Source organism: Odocoileus virginianus, chromosome 9 (genome assembly GCF_023699985.2).
Source record: "Odocoileus virginianus isolate 20LAN1187 ecotype Illinois chromosome 9, Ovbor_1.2, whole genome shotgun sequence".
NCBI lineage: Eukaryota > Metazoa > Chordata > Mammalia > Artiodactyla > Cervidae > Odocoileus > Odocoileus virginianus.
In genome coordinates, this window is record NC_069682.1 from 63,209,174 (window position 1) to 63,228,820 (window position 19,647).

The 19,647-nt window shown below is 42.3% G+C and overlaps 1 protein-coding gene and 1 pseudogene across 3 annotated transcripts in view; both read left to right on the forward strand.

Moving 5' to 3' along the window:
- Positions 1-4,419: 4,419 nt before the first annotated feature.
- DHX35 (DEAH-box helicase 35) overlaps positions 4,420-19,647 on the forward strand; it is a 69,863-nt gene continuing 54,635 nt past the window's right edge. For 2 of the 3 annotated variants that reach the window (XM_020909087.2, XM_070472626.1), the window contains exons 1-3: positions 4,421-4,523; positions 11,168-11,301; positions 15,314-15,406. In XM_020909087.2, the coding sequence (XP_020764746.1) occupies positions 4,484-4,523; positions 11,168-11,301; positions 15,314-15,406 (267 nt within the window). In that variant the 5' untranslated portion in view covers positions 4,421-4,483. Of the gene's footprint in view, positions 4,524-11,167; positions 11,302-15,313; positions 15,407-19,647 lie in introns of all 3 variants that reach the window. The other variant, XR_011489624.1, reaches the window with a different exon arrangement.
- On the forward strand, positions 16,432-16,999 carry LOC110147556 (cytochrome c pseudogene; annotated as a pseudogene).

Sequence of the window (19,647 nt, forward strand, 5' to 3'; positions counted from 1 at the left end):
AATTTCCCAGTATCAAATAGTGTTCAGACTCTGCTGTCTCATTATTTTCTCCCTGATGAGCTGTTTGAATTGGCTGTACAGTTTCAAGGTCAACCCAATCAGATGGCAGGGTTGGCATTCTCTTGAAAAACTGGAAGAGTCAACTGAAGAGATGGCCACGCCACTTCTGTGGGCAGTTGGGTTGTGGAGTATCTCTCTGTTACTTACAGGATTCCAAGCAGCTGACAAGAAAACCTAACGTACAAGAATCACAAAAGTGAGAAGTTACATGAGAAACCAGAGGGTGGGGTGTTAGGAAGGACACTGTCAATACAAGCCACCATGACTGACACTTTGGGCAGACCACACACTTTTAAGCTTCTCAGTAACCAAGGCAGAAAGAGAAACCTGGTCAGATCTAGCATCCACAATGTCCGTACGATTAACTCCAGGTACAGGAAAAACCCAATTCTTGGTACCAAGATCAGATGAGAATTTCTTAGAAGAATCCTTTTATAAAAATGATTCTGTGAAGTATTCTGAAAATACAACGACAGATGTTCTGGGGTGTGCCGAAACACGAGACTCCACAAGGTGTTTGTCTAAAGCTATAAAGCAGTTGAATGCATCCATACATATTCCGTGAGTGTGGAATACATACCTTATGTTGAGTATGTTCACAGAGGCATTGTTATTCTAGGTTCCTGGTGCTACGCACCTGGAAATATATCCCAATTTGCCTGGCAGAGGTCCAGTGTATGCCCCGAGCCTGCCCTTTCACTCTCCGATAAAGCATACAGTCATCTTACCTAGAAAGCATCTGGCAGACCTTGCCATCTTCAACTCACTCTGTTCAATAGATGCGCAAAATTCCTCAGGCCTACATGATAGAGACTCTCCTAGAATTTAGCTGAGTCTCTCCTGGTGGGTTCTCCACACCTCTGTACCCAGATTCCTGGAGCTGAGTAAACACTTGTTTATGCTAACACCTGTATGAACCTGATCATTTGTATGCAAGTGAACAAACCAGACAGGTTTATATATGCTACAAGTCCCAAAGGGCTACACATTAAAGTCAGTGGAAAATCCCTGTTGTAGCACAATTCAAGAAAGGCAATTCTGCAAAGAACTGTCTCTTTTCAAGCTGGGGGATAACTCTGATCTGGCTTCCTGAAGGAGACCCAAGGGCAGCTAGGATTTTTCTTAGGAAGCCAGGAGTTCTAGTATAGTACATGCATACATGGGAGGCTACTCATTATTTTTGCTGCCTTCATTCCACCTCTGATAATCTCATTATCAGAAGACTCTCTGAGGGACCATTCTGTTTCCAGTTCTCAGTCCATGTGGTCCTGGTGAAGCTGAACACACTTGACTTGGGGAGTGTATAACCAGGTTTAAGCCAGTCAGGATGTCCTAGTGATTGATTCAGGGATGGATATATGCCCAGCTAGATGCTTTTGCCAGGAATTTTTGGAAAAAGACTTGATGCTAAGAGGATGTGACATGAGTTGAATAACCATCTAGTTACCATGTGACACCTGGGGCAGCAGGAGGCAGAATGTTATGATCAGAAGCAAGTCTTGATTATGTCCTAAGTGCCTCAATGCAGCTGTGTCTCAAATCAGAATTACTTGGACTTTTTAGATTATATGAGCCATTTTTGCCTAATAAAAATGAGTTGAATTTCCTATTACTTGTAACATAAAAGACTTTACTGGTACAATGATGAACACTCCAAATCCTGTATGTCCTAAACATGGCCAAGACAGATGGGCTATATTTCAAAGCAGAAAGTATCAGATAACCATCAGAGGCAGAGAAAAACTTCTATAATATACCTATGGAACATCTTGAGGACTATCTGTGGAAAATTGGTCATTTGGAAGTTGCAAAATGTAACAAAATGATCAAACTTTCTTGGAATTGTTGGCAATGAGCTAAATACTGGATGCCATGTCATGAAACAATGGGTTTAATTAGTAGTTATTTTATGTCATTCTTTCTGAAATAGTTTATTAGGAAAGATAAGATAGTCCATGGAGACCATTCCTAGTTTGTGGCAATAAAACCACTCAATATCTAGGGTATTACTTAGATGCTTTCTGTAGTAGAAGTCTTTGAAAGCAAAAGGGCCCATTAGAGACAGTTGGGCTAAGAGAACTTTCTGGGGTAGATGAATTAATTCTCATCAAGGAGAGCTAAACTCTAACAGTTTTAAATGGTCCATGTGGTTGAAAAACCACTGACCTGGGAATTAGAAAGCCTAAAGTCTAGTTTCAATTCTGATACTGAATTAGCCCATTCTTACCAAGTTCTTTCAACTTTCATGGGCTGTTTTTGTTTTTTCTATAAAACAAAGAATTTAGATGATTAAAGTCTCCTCCAGCTTTAAGATTATGATCTGGTAATTTGCACATGGCCATTACACTCTTTGTAAACAGGAAGTCTTCATCACATAAATCGTAGTTTATAAAATACAGAAATCAGGGACTTCACTGGTAATGGTTAAGGCTCCAAGCCTCCAATGCAGGGGCATGGGTTTGTTCCATGGTTGAAATTAAGATCCCAGATGCTGCTCAGTGTGACCAAAATAAATATAAATAAATATAGAAATAATAAAAAGTGGCATTTATTCAATTTACTCTTGTATTTATGTATTAATATAAACCCTGTTTTGTATACTTGGGCCCTTATTGAAAATCAGACAAAAATAAAACAAGGAAGGGTCAATATCATTAAAACTATAAAGCATGGTGTTCACATATACATCACTCAGTGGGCACTTTGAGTTGTAATAATATGATGCATGTTCTCAAGATGCTTCCAGTGTAACAGTGGAGACAGATTATAGTTTAACTAAATGAGTGTTAAATCACAGAACAAGTAGAGAGGTTCTGAGTCTGTAGGAGGAGAATACTGAAGTTGGATTGTGAATTTAGAGAAGCCTTAGAGCTGACATAAGGATATTTTAAAGGATCAGTAGAGAATTTTGGGCAGAGATGATCATGTATGGAACCCTGTTTTCATTACGGAAATGGAATAGTTGGAAAATTAGTGTGTATATGTGTAAGTTCTGATTTTTCCCTTGGTCAATTTGCTCTATGAGCTATTCACAGCAAACACTGATTGGATGTCCTATGTTGTAGGCGACCTTACATGTTCTCACATTTAATAAAAACTTTTAAAACCTCATCTTACAACTTAAGATTAGAGGACAGCTAGGAGCTAGGAAAGGCATAGTGAGGATTCCGAATTCTACTTGTCTTCAAAGCCTTTGATCTTTCCACGACTACCATTTCTCTCAAGGAATAAGACTTTTCTTCACAGCTCTAAAATACGGAGATTCTGCACCTTCTCACTTCCTTCCAATTAGTTGCCTACCCATATAAGCATTTCCTCTACTCCAGCCTATTAGCTCTCATTAGTGGAATCTTTCTCAAGCTGGTTACTGGGAAGAATCTTCTGTAGCACGTTTTCAATGCAGTTTTTTAGGCCATGTCCCTGGATATTCTGATTCGGGATTGGATTGGGGGTCTAGAATCTGTACTTTTAACAAGCATTTGAAACACGGGTCATGAATGAAACTGGAGGAAATACTGGGCCAATGTCCTAGCCTAACAGATCTACCCATTTCTAATTTTCTTATTTCAATCTATTCTCCCTTCTCGCATTACTCTCAGGGGCTCTGGAGACTTCCATACTGGTTTCCATCGTTTTATTTACTGTTAATTATAAACGTTTTTTGGTTTTGTTTTTAGTTTGGCTGCTCCCAGTCTTAGTCGCGGCATGTAAGACCTAGGTTCCTGCCCAGGGATCCAACCCAGGCGCCCTGCATTAAGTGCCAAGTCCTAACCACTGAACTACCAGGGAAGACCCCAAACACCGCTGCATTTACTCATTTACTCCCAGGACACCCTCGCCCCTGCTCTCTGGGACAGAAGTTCATCAAAGAGACAAACTGCAATGCCTGGGCGCACGGTAGGCGCCCAATATTTACTGAACCACAAAATCCACTAGGTAGTTACTATTATCCTCCAATCTGAAAATGTGGAGGAGACTAAAAGAAATAATACACCCGTGATAGCTTACAACTTAATGTTAATTTGGGATGCACTGCTTCCTTGCCCACCGCGTACCGCAGGCGGCGACAAACTCTCGGACCAGCGGTCTCTTGCCAAGCTCAACCTTTCAGAAGCGTGCTGCCGCCCTCCGGGCCACGCCAAACTCCTAAGGCCACTCAGAACCCAGGTGTGCTATGCAGGCCTGCTATGCTAAAGAGAAAGAAGCGCGCCCTTTTCTCCAATATGGCGGAGCCGATCACATGGGTCCGGGGCGGGGCTGAAACGCAAATCACGTGGCTCGGAGGGGGGTGGTTACGGGGGCGTGGCCGTAACACCGCGGAACCTCTTAGAGCCAGGCTCCTCACGGGCCACGCCCCCCAGCCCCTTTGGGGGCCGGTGCGCGGCGGAGGGGTGGAGCCTTCCTCGTGACCTTTCACCCCAGCATGGCTGCGCCCGTGGGACCGGTGAAGTTCTGGAGACCCGGTAAGGCCCTTGGCGGAACGCTGGGCAGATAAGGCGGCCTGACTTTGGTCTTGACCCCACGGCCAGCCAGCTGCGGGCGTGCTCGCAGCCCTGACCTAGGCGGGTTGGCCACTGCCGCGCTGGTGGGCTTGGCAGCTTAGGCGTGCACAGTGGTCCCGAGGGATTGAGGAATCCGCCCCCAGCATGGGCAGAAATTCTCTGTCACCTCATTACAGTCTCTCAGCCTCCCCGGGCCTCGTTTTCCTCGCTCCTGGGGCCTGTGTTGCCCAACCCGTGAGATGGGGAAAAGCTGAAGCGCCCACGCGTGTCCTTTTACCGCCCTGGGGCTACTCTGGGACTGGACAGGTGCTGCTCGGGGTTTGGGAGTTCAGGTTAGGAAATCAGACTGCCTGGATTAGAATTCTAGGCTCTGCCGTAGAGTAGTAGAGTTCCTTTCAGCAAGTTCCTTCTTAGCCTTAGCCTTCTCATCTGTGAAACGAGAGGAATAACACCTATCATGTGGGCTAGAATAAGGAGAACGTGAGCGCGTTGTTGCATGTAGAGTAAGTGCTCATTAAAAGGGAAAGTGTCTTACTCTGTTTTAGGGTAATTTTTGTCCACCCCGCGTGTCTGCCAGAAGTGAACATTCTTTCCGTATTGGCCCTCACCCACTTCTCAGCCGCCAAATGATTTGCTTGTTTTGTTTGAATTTACTCATTAATCAAGATTTGTTGAATGCTTACATACCAGACCCTTCCTCTCCTTCCATCAGTTTCTTGTGAAAAACAAAAGTTTCTTAATCATTGCCAACTTACTTTTTTCCACCACTTGAGCCTCTGTAGGTCTAGATGTGTAAAGTATATTGAAGCAAAAATGAAATAAGACAGAGAAGGGTAATATAGGGGAAGGTTTTCAAGGGTATTTTAGAGTGATTCCCTGAAATTCTGACTGTGCTTATCAGTGATACGGAAGAAAACCCAAGCAAGAGTGTTCTTTTTTAAAATCTGTAGATTGTCACTTAATGAGTTTTAGGATTTTATGATTCAGCATTTCAAGTCCTCAGCCAATTATCCATCCTTGAGTTTTATTTGCAGCCAAAACTAAGGTCCAGTTAGGTAATGAAATACTTTATTTCTTTGAGCCTTTAATAACAGGTCAGAGTGTTAAGTGCAATTAAGGCCTGAATAAATTGTTGAAAATCAGACCAGGATACTCTCTTGGTTAAGGAACATGGGATTACTCTCAGAGTTCTATTCCATTGTTTAGTTTATTCACTGAAGTTATACTTACTGGACATCTAGCCTTCTAGTCAGGAGACCAATATGGATGACCAAAGCTCTACTCTCAAGATTTATGCTCTCTCTCACTCAATTGTATTATGAAGTTGGATATCCTCTTTTAGAGATTTTAAAGTGAGACAGAAAAAGGGAGTGGTAAGGAAGAGGAACTCGACTAGGATCAGACTGTTGAGACTGTCCTGACTGCCCTTGTCTAACTTGGCAATTTGGGAAAATCACAGTTACTCTATCTGTAAACTGGGCAAGCACCTATCCAGAGGATTGTTTTGAGGATTAAATGAGAATACATGTCAAGCTCTTAGCCCTAGATACATATTTAGCTATTATAATTTATGCAAGTATTGGAGAGAGGAGGGCTTCCCTGGTGGCTCAGACGGTAAAAGAATCTGCCTGCAATGCAGAAGACTCGGGTTCAGTCCCTGGGTTGGGAAGATCCCTTGGAAAAGGGAATGGCTACTCACTCCGGTATTCTTGCCTGGGGAACTCCATTGTCAGAGGAGCCTGGTGGGGTACAATCCATGGGGTCACAAAGAGTTGACTGAACGAGTAAGTACACAAACAGATAGACGAGAGGGAGAGGTTGAATGTGTACATAAGATATGTGTGGATAAGATATCATTCATCAAAATAGTGCTATTTTTTGAGGTGAACGTTGGAGCACAAATAAGGCTTTGTGCCATGGAGAGGTAGGAGAATGGAACTCTAAAGTGTGTAGCATGAACAAAGGCAGAGTGGGATGGTGCCTCAGCAGTGTCCAAAACGCCAGAATTATTGAGTAGCGTGGTGATGTTTAATGGTAGGGTATGTTTTGTGGCGGGGCTTCCCAGGTGGCTCAGTGGTAAAGAATCCCCCTGCCAACATAGGAAACAGAGGTTCATTCAGTCCCTGGGTTGGAAGGATCCCCTGGAGAAGGAGGTGACTACCCACTCCAGTATTCTTGCCTGTAAAATGCCACGGGCAGATGAGCCTGGCCGACTGCAATCCATGGGGTCACAAAAGAATTGGATACAACTTAGCAACTAAACAACAACGTATCGTGGGGCATGGCAGGACATGAAGCCAGAATGGTAAGTAGGGGCCTCACTATGAGAAGTCTCCAAGCAAGTTAAAAAATTTGAATTTCACTGTTTTTAAGCAGAAGATAACATGATCTAGTTTATTTTTGGAAGATAACTGGCATTGGTGTGCACAATGCTTAGGGGAGGAAATTAGGGTCAGGGACATCCTTTGCTACTGAAACCGAGGAGGGGTATTGAAAACCGCAGTTCTGGCATGTGAGCTGTAGGGAGGGACTTAATTGATTGAGAGACATTTTAGAGGCACATACAGAGGAAGGTGAAGTCAGTAATGACTCAGATTTCTGGGTTCGGTGACTATCTAGGTAAGTGGTTCTCAAATTTTGCTGTGTAGCTGAATCACTTGGGAAGCTTTAAAAACTCCTGCTGTTTGGTTTTACTCCATGGTGATAAATCAGAAGTCTAGAGGGGCTCAGAACCAGGCATCAGTAATTTTTAAAGATCCCCGGGTGATTCCAGTGTGCATTAAAGTTTGGGAACCACTGGTCCAGGTAAACTGTTTTGTTATTAACTGAGTTGGTAATGCATTTGGTGACACTTACTGGACACTTTGTGCTAGTCACTTTTACTTATGTCATCTTATTAAGTGGTCACAATATCTTGTGATGGAGGTATTACTCTCGTTTTACCTACATGAGGAAACTGAAGTTGAAGGTGTGAAAATAGGATATGAGAAATACATAGTGGAGGTCAGGGAAGTGGCTGAGACTGGGTATAAGGGTAGATGAACATGTGTCCTACAGGCTGGGAGTCACAAGCTCAGGTAGCTGCAGGGGCCTTTCGGACAGTCTAAATAAGCAAAGCAGCCGGGTGGAAGCAGTAAGGAGAGGTGGGAACTGTGGCAAACTCTAGTGTGTGCGGTGTCGATTAGCCTGAAGCATACAACATCCTGTCTAAAGCAGAAAGCTGTGTGTGGTTCCACCCAACAGTTGTCACATGGCCTCACGCCCAGATTAGAATGGTAAATTTTTACATGCTTTAAATGAACAATTTCAAACATTTTAATGATGGCATGTTTGGGGACCTCATAGTTTGTGATCTCTACCATTTTGTGATCTCTACCTTAAGATCTTTGTATGAGCTGCCTGAGGTTTCTGTAGAAAAAAAATTTAACTTGATTTGTTAGTCCAAGTGAATCAGAAGGGCCTGGCCATTTTCCTTCCTTCATTCAACAAATATTTAATGATAAATCAGTGTTTGACCACGTGTCTGGCAAACACTTTACAGCAACAGCTTTGAAGATTTTTTGATCGGATACACAGCTAGAAATGTGCTGTGATCCAGCATGCACACACATGTGTGTACACATACACACACAATTGAAGAGGGTTGCACAAAAACAGCAGTGTTTCTTGGGATGCACTCTGATACTATTTTATTTCTAGTTTAGCAGGAACAAAGGCAGAGTGGGATGGCGCCTCAGCAGTGTCCAACAAAACACCAAAATAATTGAGTCACATAGCATATTAAAGAAGTACATGAGTTTTATAACCCATTGATGGATCACCACTTAAACTGAAAAATTGGGTTAGAAGGAATGCTGAAGAGGGGGAGGGGGTGTGCTGTTATCAATCTTGTTTCATAGATGGAGAGGTGAAGGCCTTTAAATTTACAAGAATTACAAGCTTGTTACTCATTTAAGCACTGAGAATATTCCCAAGGGAAAAACAAACCCTAGGAAGCCAGAATGGGCCATGGGATGTGTAGCCAGCCAGGAAGCAGTCCTAGTTTGGCTGAATGGAGTCTTTTGTATGGAGGAGACATGCTCCTCATTGATTGACAGCAGCTGTTCTTGTAAAAGACCTCATAACCGCGTGTACAGAGGTGAACTTGGCTGTAGGTTAGAGACAGGAGGGGTGGGGTAGTCAGGAAGATAGCTGGGTGGATTAAATCTTGGAGTGGGAGGAGGTGAGACGTTGTAGCTGCTGCTGCTAAATCGCTTCAGTTGTGTCCGACTCTGCGACCCTATAGACGGCAGCCCACTGGGCTCCTCCGTCCCTGGGATTCTCCAGGCAAGAACACTGGAGTGGGTTGCCATTTCCTTCTCCAATGCATGAAAGTGAAAAGTGAAAGTGAAGTTGCTCAGTAGTGCCCGCCTACCAGGCTCCTCCATCCATAGGATTTTCCAGGCAAGAGTACTGGAGTGGGTTGCCATTGCCTTCTCCGGAAACATGGTAGAAGCAATGTTAAAAGATTCTAGGCACTCTATAAAGGTTTAAATGTGTTGAAAAGAAGAGGATTCAGGACAAAAACAGAGCTGATGAGGATAAGCTATTTCTTTGCTCTAGTTTTCTTGAGTGAAGATCACAAGGAATTAATCAGATGTAGTGATAATAAGGGGAGAAAGGAAAGGAAATGTGCCTCTTTGAGTGCAGGCTTTGTTCCAAGTCCTGTTCTGTCTTTTATCTTGTTGAAAGGAAGGTCAACATTTTGGCAAAAACAATATAGTAGTGCCCCACTTACCTGATTTTTGACGGTTTTGGACCTCTGGAACACGACTGTGTTCCTGGAAACAAATAGAAAAGGGATCAGAGGTATACAGCAGTGATTCTGAATTTAGCTCTGGGAGTAGTCTCTGGACCTCCAGCATTTTGTGTTCTGATAAATTACTCTCTGTTGTATTTTTCAGGAGATGGAGTTCATAGCCTCAATTAGATTGTCAGGGGGATTTGGGACCCTTCAAGAAATGTAAAAATAAACCACTAGGCTAAGTATTCTGATCACAAACCTCTGCACTTTTACATAGCATCACAGATTCTGCATTCAGAAAACCTGGGTGATGATAGTATTGGGTAATTATCCTTGAAGCAATCCTCACAGAGGGCCATGAACTTCTAGGGAGGGTTTTTATTAATTCCGAAAGGTGACACTCTCTTGTGCTGAACAAGTCTTACTTTTAGAGATAACTTCCTTATGTTGAGTTGAATTCTGAACCCTGTACCATTTACTTACAACTCTTGAGTTCTGTCTTGGGATGCACGAACAATTTGGTGTGACAAATTACAGAGGCTGATCATAAAGATGGAACCCACGTTACTCCTAAGGCTTTTTCCTTTTCAGGCTAAAAATCCATAGTACTTCAAACAATTTTTCTTGGCAGGATATGGTTTCCCTATTCTTTTCCTCCCTGAGCCCCAGTTTGTTACTGTTCTTACCAAGAAGCCACTGTTGTAGGACTTGCTGGGTGGTCCCGTGACCAAGACTCCCTGCTCCCAATGCAGGGGAGCCCAGGTTCAGTCTCTGGTCAAGGAACTAGATCCCACATGCTGCAGTTAAAGATCCTGCATGCTGCAACTAAGACCCAGCACGGCCAAATAAATAATAATAAAACAAGAAGAAGCCACTGTGGGTATTGGGTGTTTAATCTGCTCAGCACAGTGCACCAGCACTTCCTTCCCAACCACTTCAGTTCTGTGACTCAAATAGAAGCTGCCAATTATTGTAGCCCATTCCAGGGCCATGGTTGCCTGGATCGGGCCAGGCAGTGGCCTTACACTGGGGGAAAGAAAGCCGTCCCGCCTTCCAAATAGTCAGCACACACCTGGGACTCCCTGTCCCCCTCCCTGGGTCTCTCTCCACCACCACTTCATGCTCTAAGTCTTCTTTCTTAGGAAGGAAGAATAAGAGAAGCAAGTCCGCTGCTCAGAGGTGGGACCTGCGTCTGTAGTGTTCACTGCTGTATCTCCGGCACAGCCATCTTTGCTCGGTGGATGAGTGAGTGAGTGAGTGGTGGAGGAGCTGTGAGCCTGAGCTCTGGCATTGGCTGCAGCCTTGATTCCAGCTCCCTAGAGAACCCAGCCCCGGGGACCGAAAGGAGCTTGTTAAGAGGAGCAGAGAATGAAGGAGCAAGGCCAGGCAGTGTTTGGGTCCCTGGTGCTCCTTGACCCTGAACCTTGCTGCCATCCTACGGTGTTAGGAGTCTTCATTTGTTTCAGCTAATTCCTGGTGGGTTCCCACCACTTTTATTAAGAGTTTGGTAATAATCCCAGCCTGGTGACCGGAACTCAGTACCTTGTCCTCCGTCACTACAGTTGTGTGTGAACAACCTGGAGCCCAGTGGGACTGCTGTCTCCTTTGTTCTTGACACCACTGTGATGTTTTTCTGTAGTCTCATAGGTACTTTTCTAGATGTTTTCCTGAAATTACAGTTTAATACCTCTTAGTGGTTTGAAATAAAAACGCATGGCTTCCATTGTATATCATCGTCTTTGAATTTGTAATTTTCTCACGATTTTCCTGTTCCTTGTATCAGAGAGTCTGAAAAAAAGAAACCAAAACATTTCTGTTGCAGGTACAGAAGGGCCAGGTGTCAGCATCTCTGAAGAGAGACAAAGTCTAGCTGAAAACTCGGCAACAACTGTTGTTTACAACCCTTATGCTGCCCTTTCTATAGAGCAGCAGAGGCAGAAGCTGCCAGTGTTCAAGGTACATTGAATAAGCATGTTCAGTTGTCAGCCCGAAGCAGCCTGCAGTAGCTTTATACTTGGCACTGAAGTGAATAATGTTCCTCTTACTGTTAATGATCCTTTAGAATGCAGTGAGCTCAGAGAGGCCTGTCTGAAGGGTGTCTTCAGAATACATGTGTGTTAATCTTAGAAATCTGGAAAGTCCTTAAGGTTTTTTCAGTTAGATCTTACATATTGGAAAAACTGGAAGAAATGAAGTGACATTTTTCTTTTCCCCTCTTTGCTTTCAATTATGAACAAGTTCAAACATACGAAAATGTAGAGAAAACAGCACAGTGAACTTTCATGCATCCATTTTCAGTAGATTACTGGCATATGGCCAATTTTAGCTTTCTTTTTAAAGGCATATTTTTTGACACAGATTAATTAGAAATACCAGGTTGTTTCCGTTGAATAGGTTAACTCCCACTGGGAGAGTGATGGCACTTGGGCGTGGTTATTACACACCACGTGCACATCCAGATGGAGGATTTTATTAGTCTCATGAAATGGACTTACACTCATCTTGTAAGAAACCAAAGTGTTAAACTAGAATTCAGAGTATATTCATTTACAGTCACCCATGGTTCTCCAGTACGGAGAATACGGTCCATGAACACACTTTCTCCGCGTTGCCAAGTCCACATGGAAAGTCAAGTTATAATCAGAAAGTGGGTTCAGAGCCAAAGGCGGTTTAGATACAGTCGAAGGATATGTATTTCCTGTAGCCCCTGATGTAGGGTAATGAAGTCCTGCTGCCTCGTATGAGGCCCCTGAATTGACTCAAGTAGGTGGGGCCCCCAGCACTGGTGTCTGTCTTTTCTCCTGCACAATGTTGGGTGAAAGCCGTCAGGTTCTTGCACTTATTCTTTGTCTAGACTATGCTAAAAATCCTTTTTTATTAATATGTTCTTTCTCCAAATGGATATGAAGCAGCCACCTTCTGAATATAGCCAAGTCACCTCCACCAGACTTTTCTGTGGCCCCAGACATTTTAGTTACTCCTGTACTGACAGTCTCTGGATTCTTCTATAGATGATTAACCTCATCCATTATATGTGAATGTAAACCAGTTTGACCCTCAGAAGATAAGATTATAGGTTCAGCGTGGAGGGACACAGTTGGAGCTGTGATGAAGTGGCTAGACTTGAGCTAGACTTCAGAGTTCAAAGGCAGGCTTCATCATTTGTGTGCTGTGTGATCTTACTTCAGCACCTGAGCTTCTGTTTCCTATCTGTAATATTAGACCTACCTCATAGGATAGTTATGAGGACCAGATGCCATAATCCACTTGGAGCATTATTTAGTAAAATACCTGACATGTAATACACATTTAAGTACAAGGATAATTATTGTTTACTGAGTATTTACTTTTCTTGACTCTTCTTCATCCACCAGCTGTACTTGTAAAATATGATAAATGAAACAACAGATTAAAAAAAAAAGGATGGTAACATACTGATGAAATTAAAAACGGTAAGATGAGAATGTAAGTTATTGATAAAAATCAAAGCAGAGTTTAAGCACAGTTGTAATCTCATAAGATGTTAGAGATAAATCTGGGGCTACCCTGGTGGCTCAGCCGGGAAACAGTCTGCAGCATGCAGGAGGCCTGGCTTCCATCCCTGGTTCTGGAGAATCTCCTGGAGGAGGAAATGGCAACCCACTCCAGTATCCTTGCCTGGAGAGTCCCGTGGATGGAGGAGCCTGGTAGGCTACAGTCCATGAGGTCGCACAGAGTTGGACACGACCAAAGTGACCTGGCACAGCACAGGAGACGAAAAGGATAAAAGTTACTCATTCACCACCCACACCCCCATTAAAACTTAAAGTGAAAGTAGCTTTAAAGATAGAAGTTGAAACTAAAGCAGCAGTAAATCTAAGGCTCATCCCCCTTTTCCCCAGTGCCATTTCAAGGCAACATTCCAGTTGGCTGCCTCCTGTGGGCTGTCGTTTTCTCTGGGCCCTGGACACTGCAATGCAAGGTTGTATTCTTATTCCATTAAGCTCAAACCTCGCTGAAGCTCAGTCTGGTCCTCTGCACCAGCTCTCCTCAATTTCCCTGCCTGTACCTGTTCGTGGTACCGTCATTTTCCCGGTCTCTAAACTGGAAATCTTGTCATCTCTTTCTTGAATGTCACACATCATTTTGTGTGCACATATCCATTTGCAGTGCTTCGTATTTAGCACATGAAGTGAATTCATGCCTTCGGTTTCTTCACGCTTGAATCACTGGTATACCACTGCCCAGTTTGCTTGCAACACAGCACATACTGCCTCCCGGGTAAAGCCCGGACTCTGGCTGTACGTTCAAGGCCCTCACTACATCTCTTGTACTAATAATTAATTCATTTCCAAATCAAACCTGGAGCCTTTCATGGGCTTTTTCTAGCACCTCTTGAATGGAGTTCATATAGTTTGCTTATTTCCATCTTCTTTACTTATGTTATTTCCCTTTCCTAGAATGCCATGTGTCTGTCTATATTCAAACTGTATTTCAAGTTTTCTTTGACCACCCACCCATTCGTCCATTCAACAGATGGATTGACAAGGTATTATTTACAAAATGGCTGCAAAGAACCCAAACCTTTCCCTGCCTAAAACTAACCCAAAAGACTGCAGAGTCCAGGCAATCGACAGGAAAGCATCGAGATGAGTCATGAGACTGCCTGCAGCAGAATCTCCTTTGGGTGTTTGCAGAAACGGCAAATTCCTGGACTTTACCCTAGCCCTGCTGAATCAGAAACCCTGTGGGTAGAGCTGGGAATCTTCATTTTTAACAAATAGTTAAATATCTATTTAATATCTGTTAAATAGATAATAAAAATATCTTAAAATATTTTTACACTAAAACTGGAGAATTACGTATTTAGACCCTAAGTAATGCTAAATTGGAACCCCCAAACAGCTGCAATAGCTTATTTAACCAATAGGGCAGCATCGAGTATCTCAGTCTTCTGTGGAGTCAGATGAGTTGAATGGTGATGAGAGTAGGAGAGTTTGGCAGATTTTTACCTCAAAAGAGGAATTTATGGATTTTCCAGATCATTGGGTGTGTCTGTAATCAAATGTGGGTACAAAAATACATTCTGAAACTGAGTACATGGGATCTTGGAGTTGTCTGTGACTTTCCAGTGGCCAAAGTAGCATTTCTGCTCCCACTGACTGGGTAAAGGAAGGCCCAGTTGAAATGCAGATGTAACGTGTAGGTACTTTATTGTGCGCTTGGCCCTAGAGGTAGAGATGAAAGCATATTCTCTTTGTTTTCACCAGTTAGTAAATGAAAAATAAGGTGATACATGCATATTGCACAAAGTTAAAGTGGTTCCTCATATGCCTGCTCCCTGCCCCCACTTTCTTCCCCTCCCTGGAGACATTACAGTTACCAGTGCCTTGTTTTGCTTTTCCCCAAAGTAGTTTATATGTAAAGAAGCATATATGTATTTACCCTTTTTTAAAAAACAGAAATAGTAGTGTATTATCACACTGTCCTGCGTTTTACTTTCTTCTCATGGCAGACCTCATTGACCATTCCACATCAGTACAGATAGGCATTTGTTCTTTTTAACGGCTACATGTTATTCCATTTTGGAGTCTTTTCATAACTGTTTAATCACTCCCTTGTTGATAACGTATAGGCTGTTTGGATTTTAAGAACTTACAAACAACACTGCGATGAGTATGCTTGTATATACATGTTTGTTCACATGTATTAGGATAACTTCTTAAAAGTAGAATTCTTGAATCAAGGAGTATGTACATTATATATTTTGATAAGTTATTATATTCAGTTGCAATTGTGTTGTCTTATACTGATACCAACAGTACCTGAGATACATTTTGATAGATATTAGGAATATGTTTTGGTAGTTCTTTTTGAAAATGTCCTTTCCTTTGGCAAATAGCTCATTTCATAATGTTTAAATATCTTTGTTTTAGGTCTTTTGAGAAAATGTATGTCTATTTATAATGTTTGGTTATATTTTTTTCAGCTTAGGAATCATATATTATACTTGATAGAAAACTATCAGACAGTAGTGATTGTTGGAGAAACAGGATGTGGGAAAAGCACACAGATTCCACAAGTGAGTATATACTTATTTATTTTTGCAACACTTTCTTTCTCTCTTTTTGGCTGTGCTGGGTCTTCATTACTTCGCACAGGCTTTCTCTATTTGCAGCAAGTGGGGCTGTGGTGCACAGCTTCTCATTGCGATGGCTTCTCTTTTTATGGAGCACAGGCTTTACAGCACACGGGCTCGGTAATTGTGGCGCATGGGCTTAGCTGCCCCACAGCGTGCAGAATCTTCCCGGTCCGCAGATCGAACCCATGTCTCCTGCATTAGCAGGCAGAAGAGGAGGGGTAAGACGGATGCTGCTATACTTGTGATAAAAATGGACAGTGTATTATAGAATTATACAGTGCTATGGAAGAAATCTCTCTTAGAGGGCAAAATCATCTGTGGTGTGAATAGAAGTGAAAAGAAGGATCAGGAAAGGTCCTGTAAGAGAAGTGGCATTTGAAATAGATCTTGAAATGAAAGAAAGGGGGAAGCAAGACAAAGAGATAGACTTTGAACGATCATTGGACACTGGCTGGGAAGATGTCCTCATGCAGTGAATACTGTGGGTAGAGATACTGGAGTGCAGAGGTGTTTGGGGCTCAACAGAGTGGTCAGGTAGGATCAAGAGTGGAAAGACAGGGTGAAAGTTGAATTGTGTCTTAAGAGCCTCGACTTGGAGGGTGAGGAGTGATATTTAAGTGGTCAGGGATAAGAGTCCTTGCAGGTTTTTTTTTGCTTTTTTAATATAGATTTTTATTGAAGTATAAAATATGTATACTTCTGACATCATAGATCATAACTGTAGCTTGATCATAACATCATAGATCATTCACCTTCACAGGTGAATACAGTGGTACTGCCAGCACCCAAATCAAGAAATAGAACATCATTGGCACCCTGGAGGACCCTGTGTCCTCTTCTGGACTCTTGCCGTTTCTTCCTGCTCCCACAAGCATACACGCACAAGCATAACTTTTATTCTGTCTTCTAGCACTGTAGATTCGTTCTGCCTATTTTTGAACTCTTAGAAAGAAAAAGTAAAGCTTCTTTTATCCAGCACAATACTGGGTGTAGGATGGGGCCCCAACATGGGTATTTCTTAAAAGTTGCCCAGGTGATCTAGTGTACGGCTGGGGAATAGTGGGCAGAAGGGAAAGAACAGCAGAGGAGAGGAGATGGGGGATCTGGAGGGAGAACATATGTGTAGATGGTACCAAGACTGCAGCATAGAGAGACTGGGACGTTTGCCTTGTGAGTAGGACCTCTCAGCTGCGCACAGAGAAAGAGTGATTTAAAAATGGGTGATGTCGAGAAGGACTGGGAGGTCTTTATTCAGAAGCATGCCCAGTGCTGTACTGTGGAAAAAGAGGCAAGCACAAAACTGAGCAGAACCTCCATGGTCCGCTTGAGCAGAAGACAGGTCAGGCGGCTAGATTCTCTTACACCTGTGCCTGCAGGAATCAAGGCATCACCTGGGGAGAGGAGATGCTGATGTAATACTTGGAGAATCCCAAGAAGTACATCCCTGGAACAAAAGTAATCTTTGCTGACATTAAAGAGAAGAAAGAAAGGGAAGACTTGCTAACTTATCTCAAAAAAGCTACTAATGAGTAATAGCTGGCCACTGTCTTATTTATTATGAAACAGAAACGTCTCATGAGTTTTTGTGTGTACCATATTTAAATTGAGCTCATACACTAAAATTCAGATCTTGCATGGCTGATGGAATATTTCTGTTGGACAGTCCTGATTTCACTAAGATTGGTGTGTGGCTAAATGAATATGATCAGCTTTTTGAATTTTGATAGTAATTCTGGCTCAACAAGTATTATCACTCTTTTCCTCTTCTAAAGGGATGATTGAATGTGAATAAGGAATGTTAACCTTTTCAGGGAGGTGGTGAATGCCTTCTCAAACCCTTTAGGGAATTGGTTATATATGTAGATTTCTAGAACTGATTATATTAATACATTAAAATACTGAGATACTCCCTTCACTGTCACATAGAACAGAGCAAGATTCAAATGTGTTTCAAGTAGTCTGTTAAGGCAAGGGTTGAAGATACACTGACAATGTCCACTTTATCTTTTTGGTCTTAACTATGCCAATTTAATTAAAATTCTCTATCTAAAATATTGCCTTTTACTTAATGAAAGGCATTTTAGTGTGGTTTATGTGTAGCATCAAATAAAGCATATTTAGCACCTCAAAAAAAAAAAACCCCTAGGATATTATTTGTTTCTTAGAGACACAGGAGAAGGGCCATGTTATATTACTGAGACATTATCAGAGAGTAATATTAATAACAATGATAATAAACCAAGTAACAATAAGTAGTAATTATAAGTGCTACATAAAGCGATCACTTTACACATACTAACCTGTTTCATCCTGAGTGGCCCTGTAAGATAGGCACTATTATTATCTTTATGTTACCGGTGAGGACACTGTAGAGAGTGGTGAGAAGGGGGATGTAGAACAGAGGTTAATGGCCACATGGCATTAGATGACCTTAGTTTGTTTTGAATTAGTTGGTGTGATTGTTGAGTCAGCTGAGGATAAACTCTGTTATGATAACAAAGAACCTGAAAATCTCTGTGGCTTAAGAGCACAAAGGTTTCTTTCTTCCTCGTACTGTGTGGTCTTTTGGGGTTGATGACCCAAGGTATGGGTTGCTCCCACATGGTCACTGGGACCCAGGATGATGGCGCAGCTCCTGTCTGGGACTTGTGGATCTTGTAGTAGATGACAGGGTCATGAGCTGGCGCTTAAAACTGCGGACCGGAAGTGACACTTGTCACATTCATCGGTCCAAGCAAATGACGTGGCCAGGTCTGATAGCAGTAGGGTGGCAGCACATGTCGTCCTCCCACAGGGATGGGTAGCAGATATCTGGATCCATGACACAGTATAGCACAATGATCTGGTCATTGCCCCCAGTCAGGCTTAGCTGCTAGGGAGCAGAGAGCACGTGCTGAGGGGCTGAGTCCAGGGAAGAACGTTCTGAAGGGGAGAAGGTAGTGGGGTCTGAGGATCCAGCCTGGGCAGCGTGGCAGCAAACACAGGTAGTTTCTTTTTTTAAGTTTTATTCTAGTATTTTTAATTTGGGGGGAATATTTAATAGGTTGACATGGTTTAAAATTCAAAAGACACAAAAGGATATAAAAAGAGAAAGATTTCCCCTTCTGCCCTATCTTCTTTTTTCCTTTTTTTTAACACTTAAAAATTATTTTTGATTGGAGGATAATTGCTTTACAATGTTGTGTTGGATTTTGCCATATATCAACATGGATCAGCCATAGGTATGTCCCCTCCCTCCCACCTCCCTGCCCTGTCTTCTGATACTTCTTTTATGCAGGTGTAATTGATGCTACAGGTTTCTTAGATAGAGATTTTTTTTAAAAAATTGGTTTTACACATGTATTTTTTACAGGAAAATATATATACATATATATATATATATATTCTTCCCCTTTTGAAACTCAAGTGGTAGTCTCTATACATGTTTTATGCACCTTGTTTTTTTCTTCCACTCAATGTAGCATTCTCTTTTCAGCTGCATAGATTCTACATAATGTATTTTTCTAGTTCCCAGTCAGTAGACATTTAGCTTGTTTCCAGTTTTGTGTTCTCACAGTGATGCTGTGAGTCCGTTGGCACCTATCTCGGTTTATACACATACAGGTATACTTACAGAATAAATATAGTAGTTATAAGTTGCTGGGTCAAAGGGCATATGCACTTGAATTTAATTGTTTTTAAGGAACTGTATTGTTTTAGGAGTTTTTTAATGTGAACAATTTTTAGAGTCTTTATTGAGTTTGTTGCAGTATTGCTTCTGTTTTATGTTTTGGTTTTTTTGGCCGTGAGGCATGTGGGATCTTAGCTTCCTGACCAGGGATCGAACCTGCACCCTCTCCATGGGAAGGCAAAGTCTCAACTACTGTACTGCCAGAGAAATTCTAGGAGTTGTATTTTTAAAATAAGCATTGTATTTCTGAATAGGGAATCCATTCATGGTACAAAATGCAAAAAACACAAAGGAATAGATGGTAAAAAGTGAATTTTCTAAGCTTTGCTGGTGAAAATGACTAGAGGGTTGTGATTGATTATGTTATTGGCCCAAATACCTGCTCTCTTTGCCGTGGATTATCCTCTTTTTCCTTGCCACTCAGTTCCACTTCTCTGAGACAGTCACAGTTTCCACCTTCTTGTGGAGCTAAATATGAGTTACAGCATAGGAAAATTGGAAGGACTGAGGA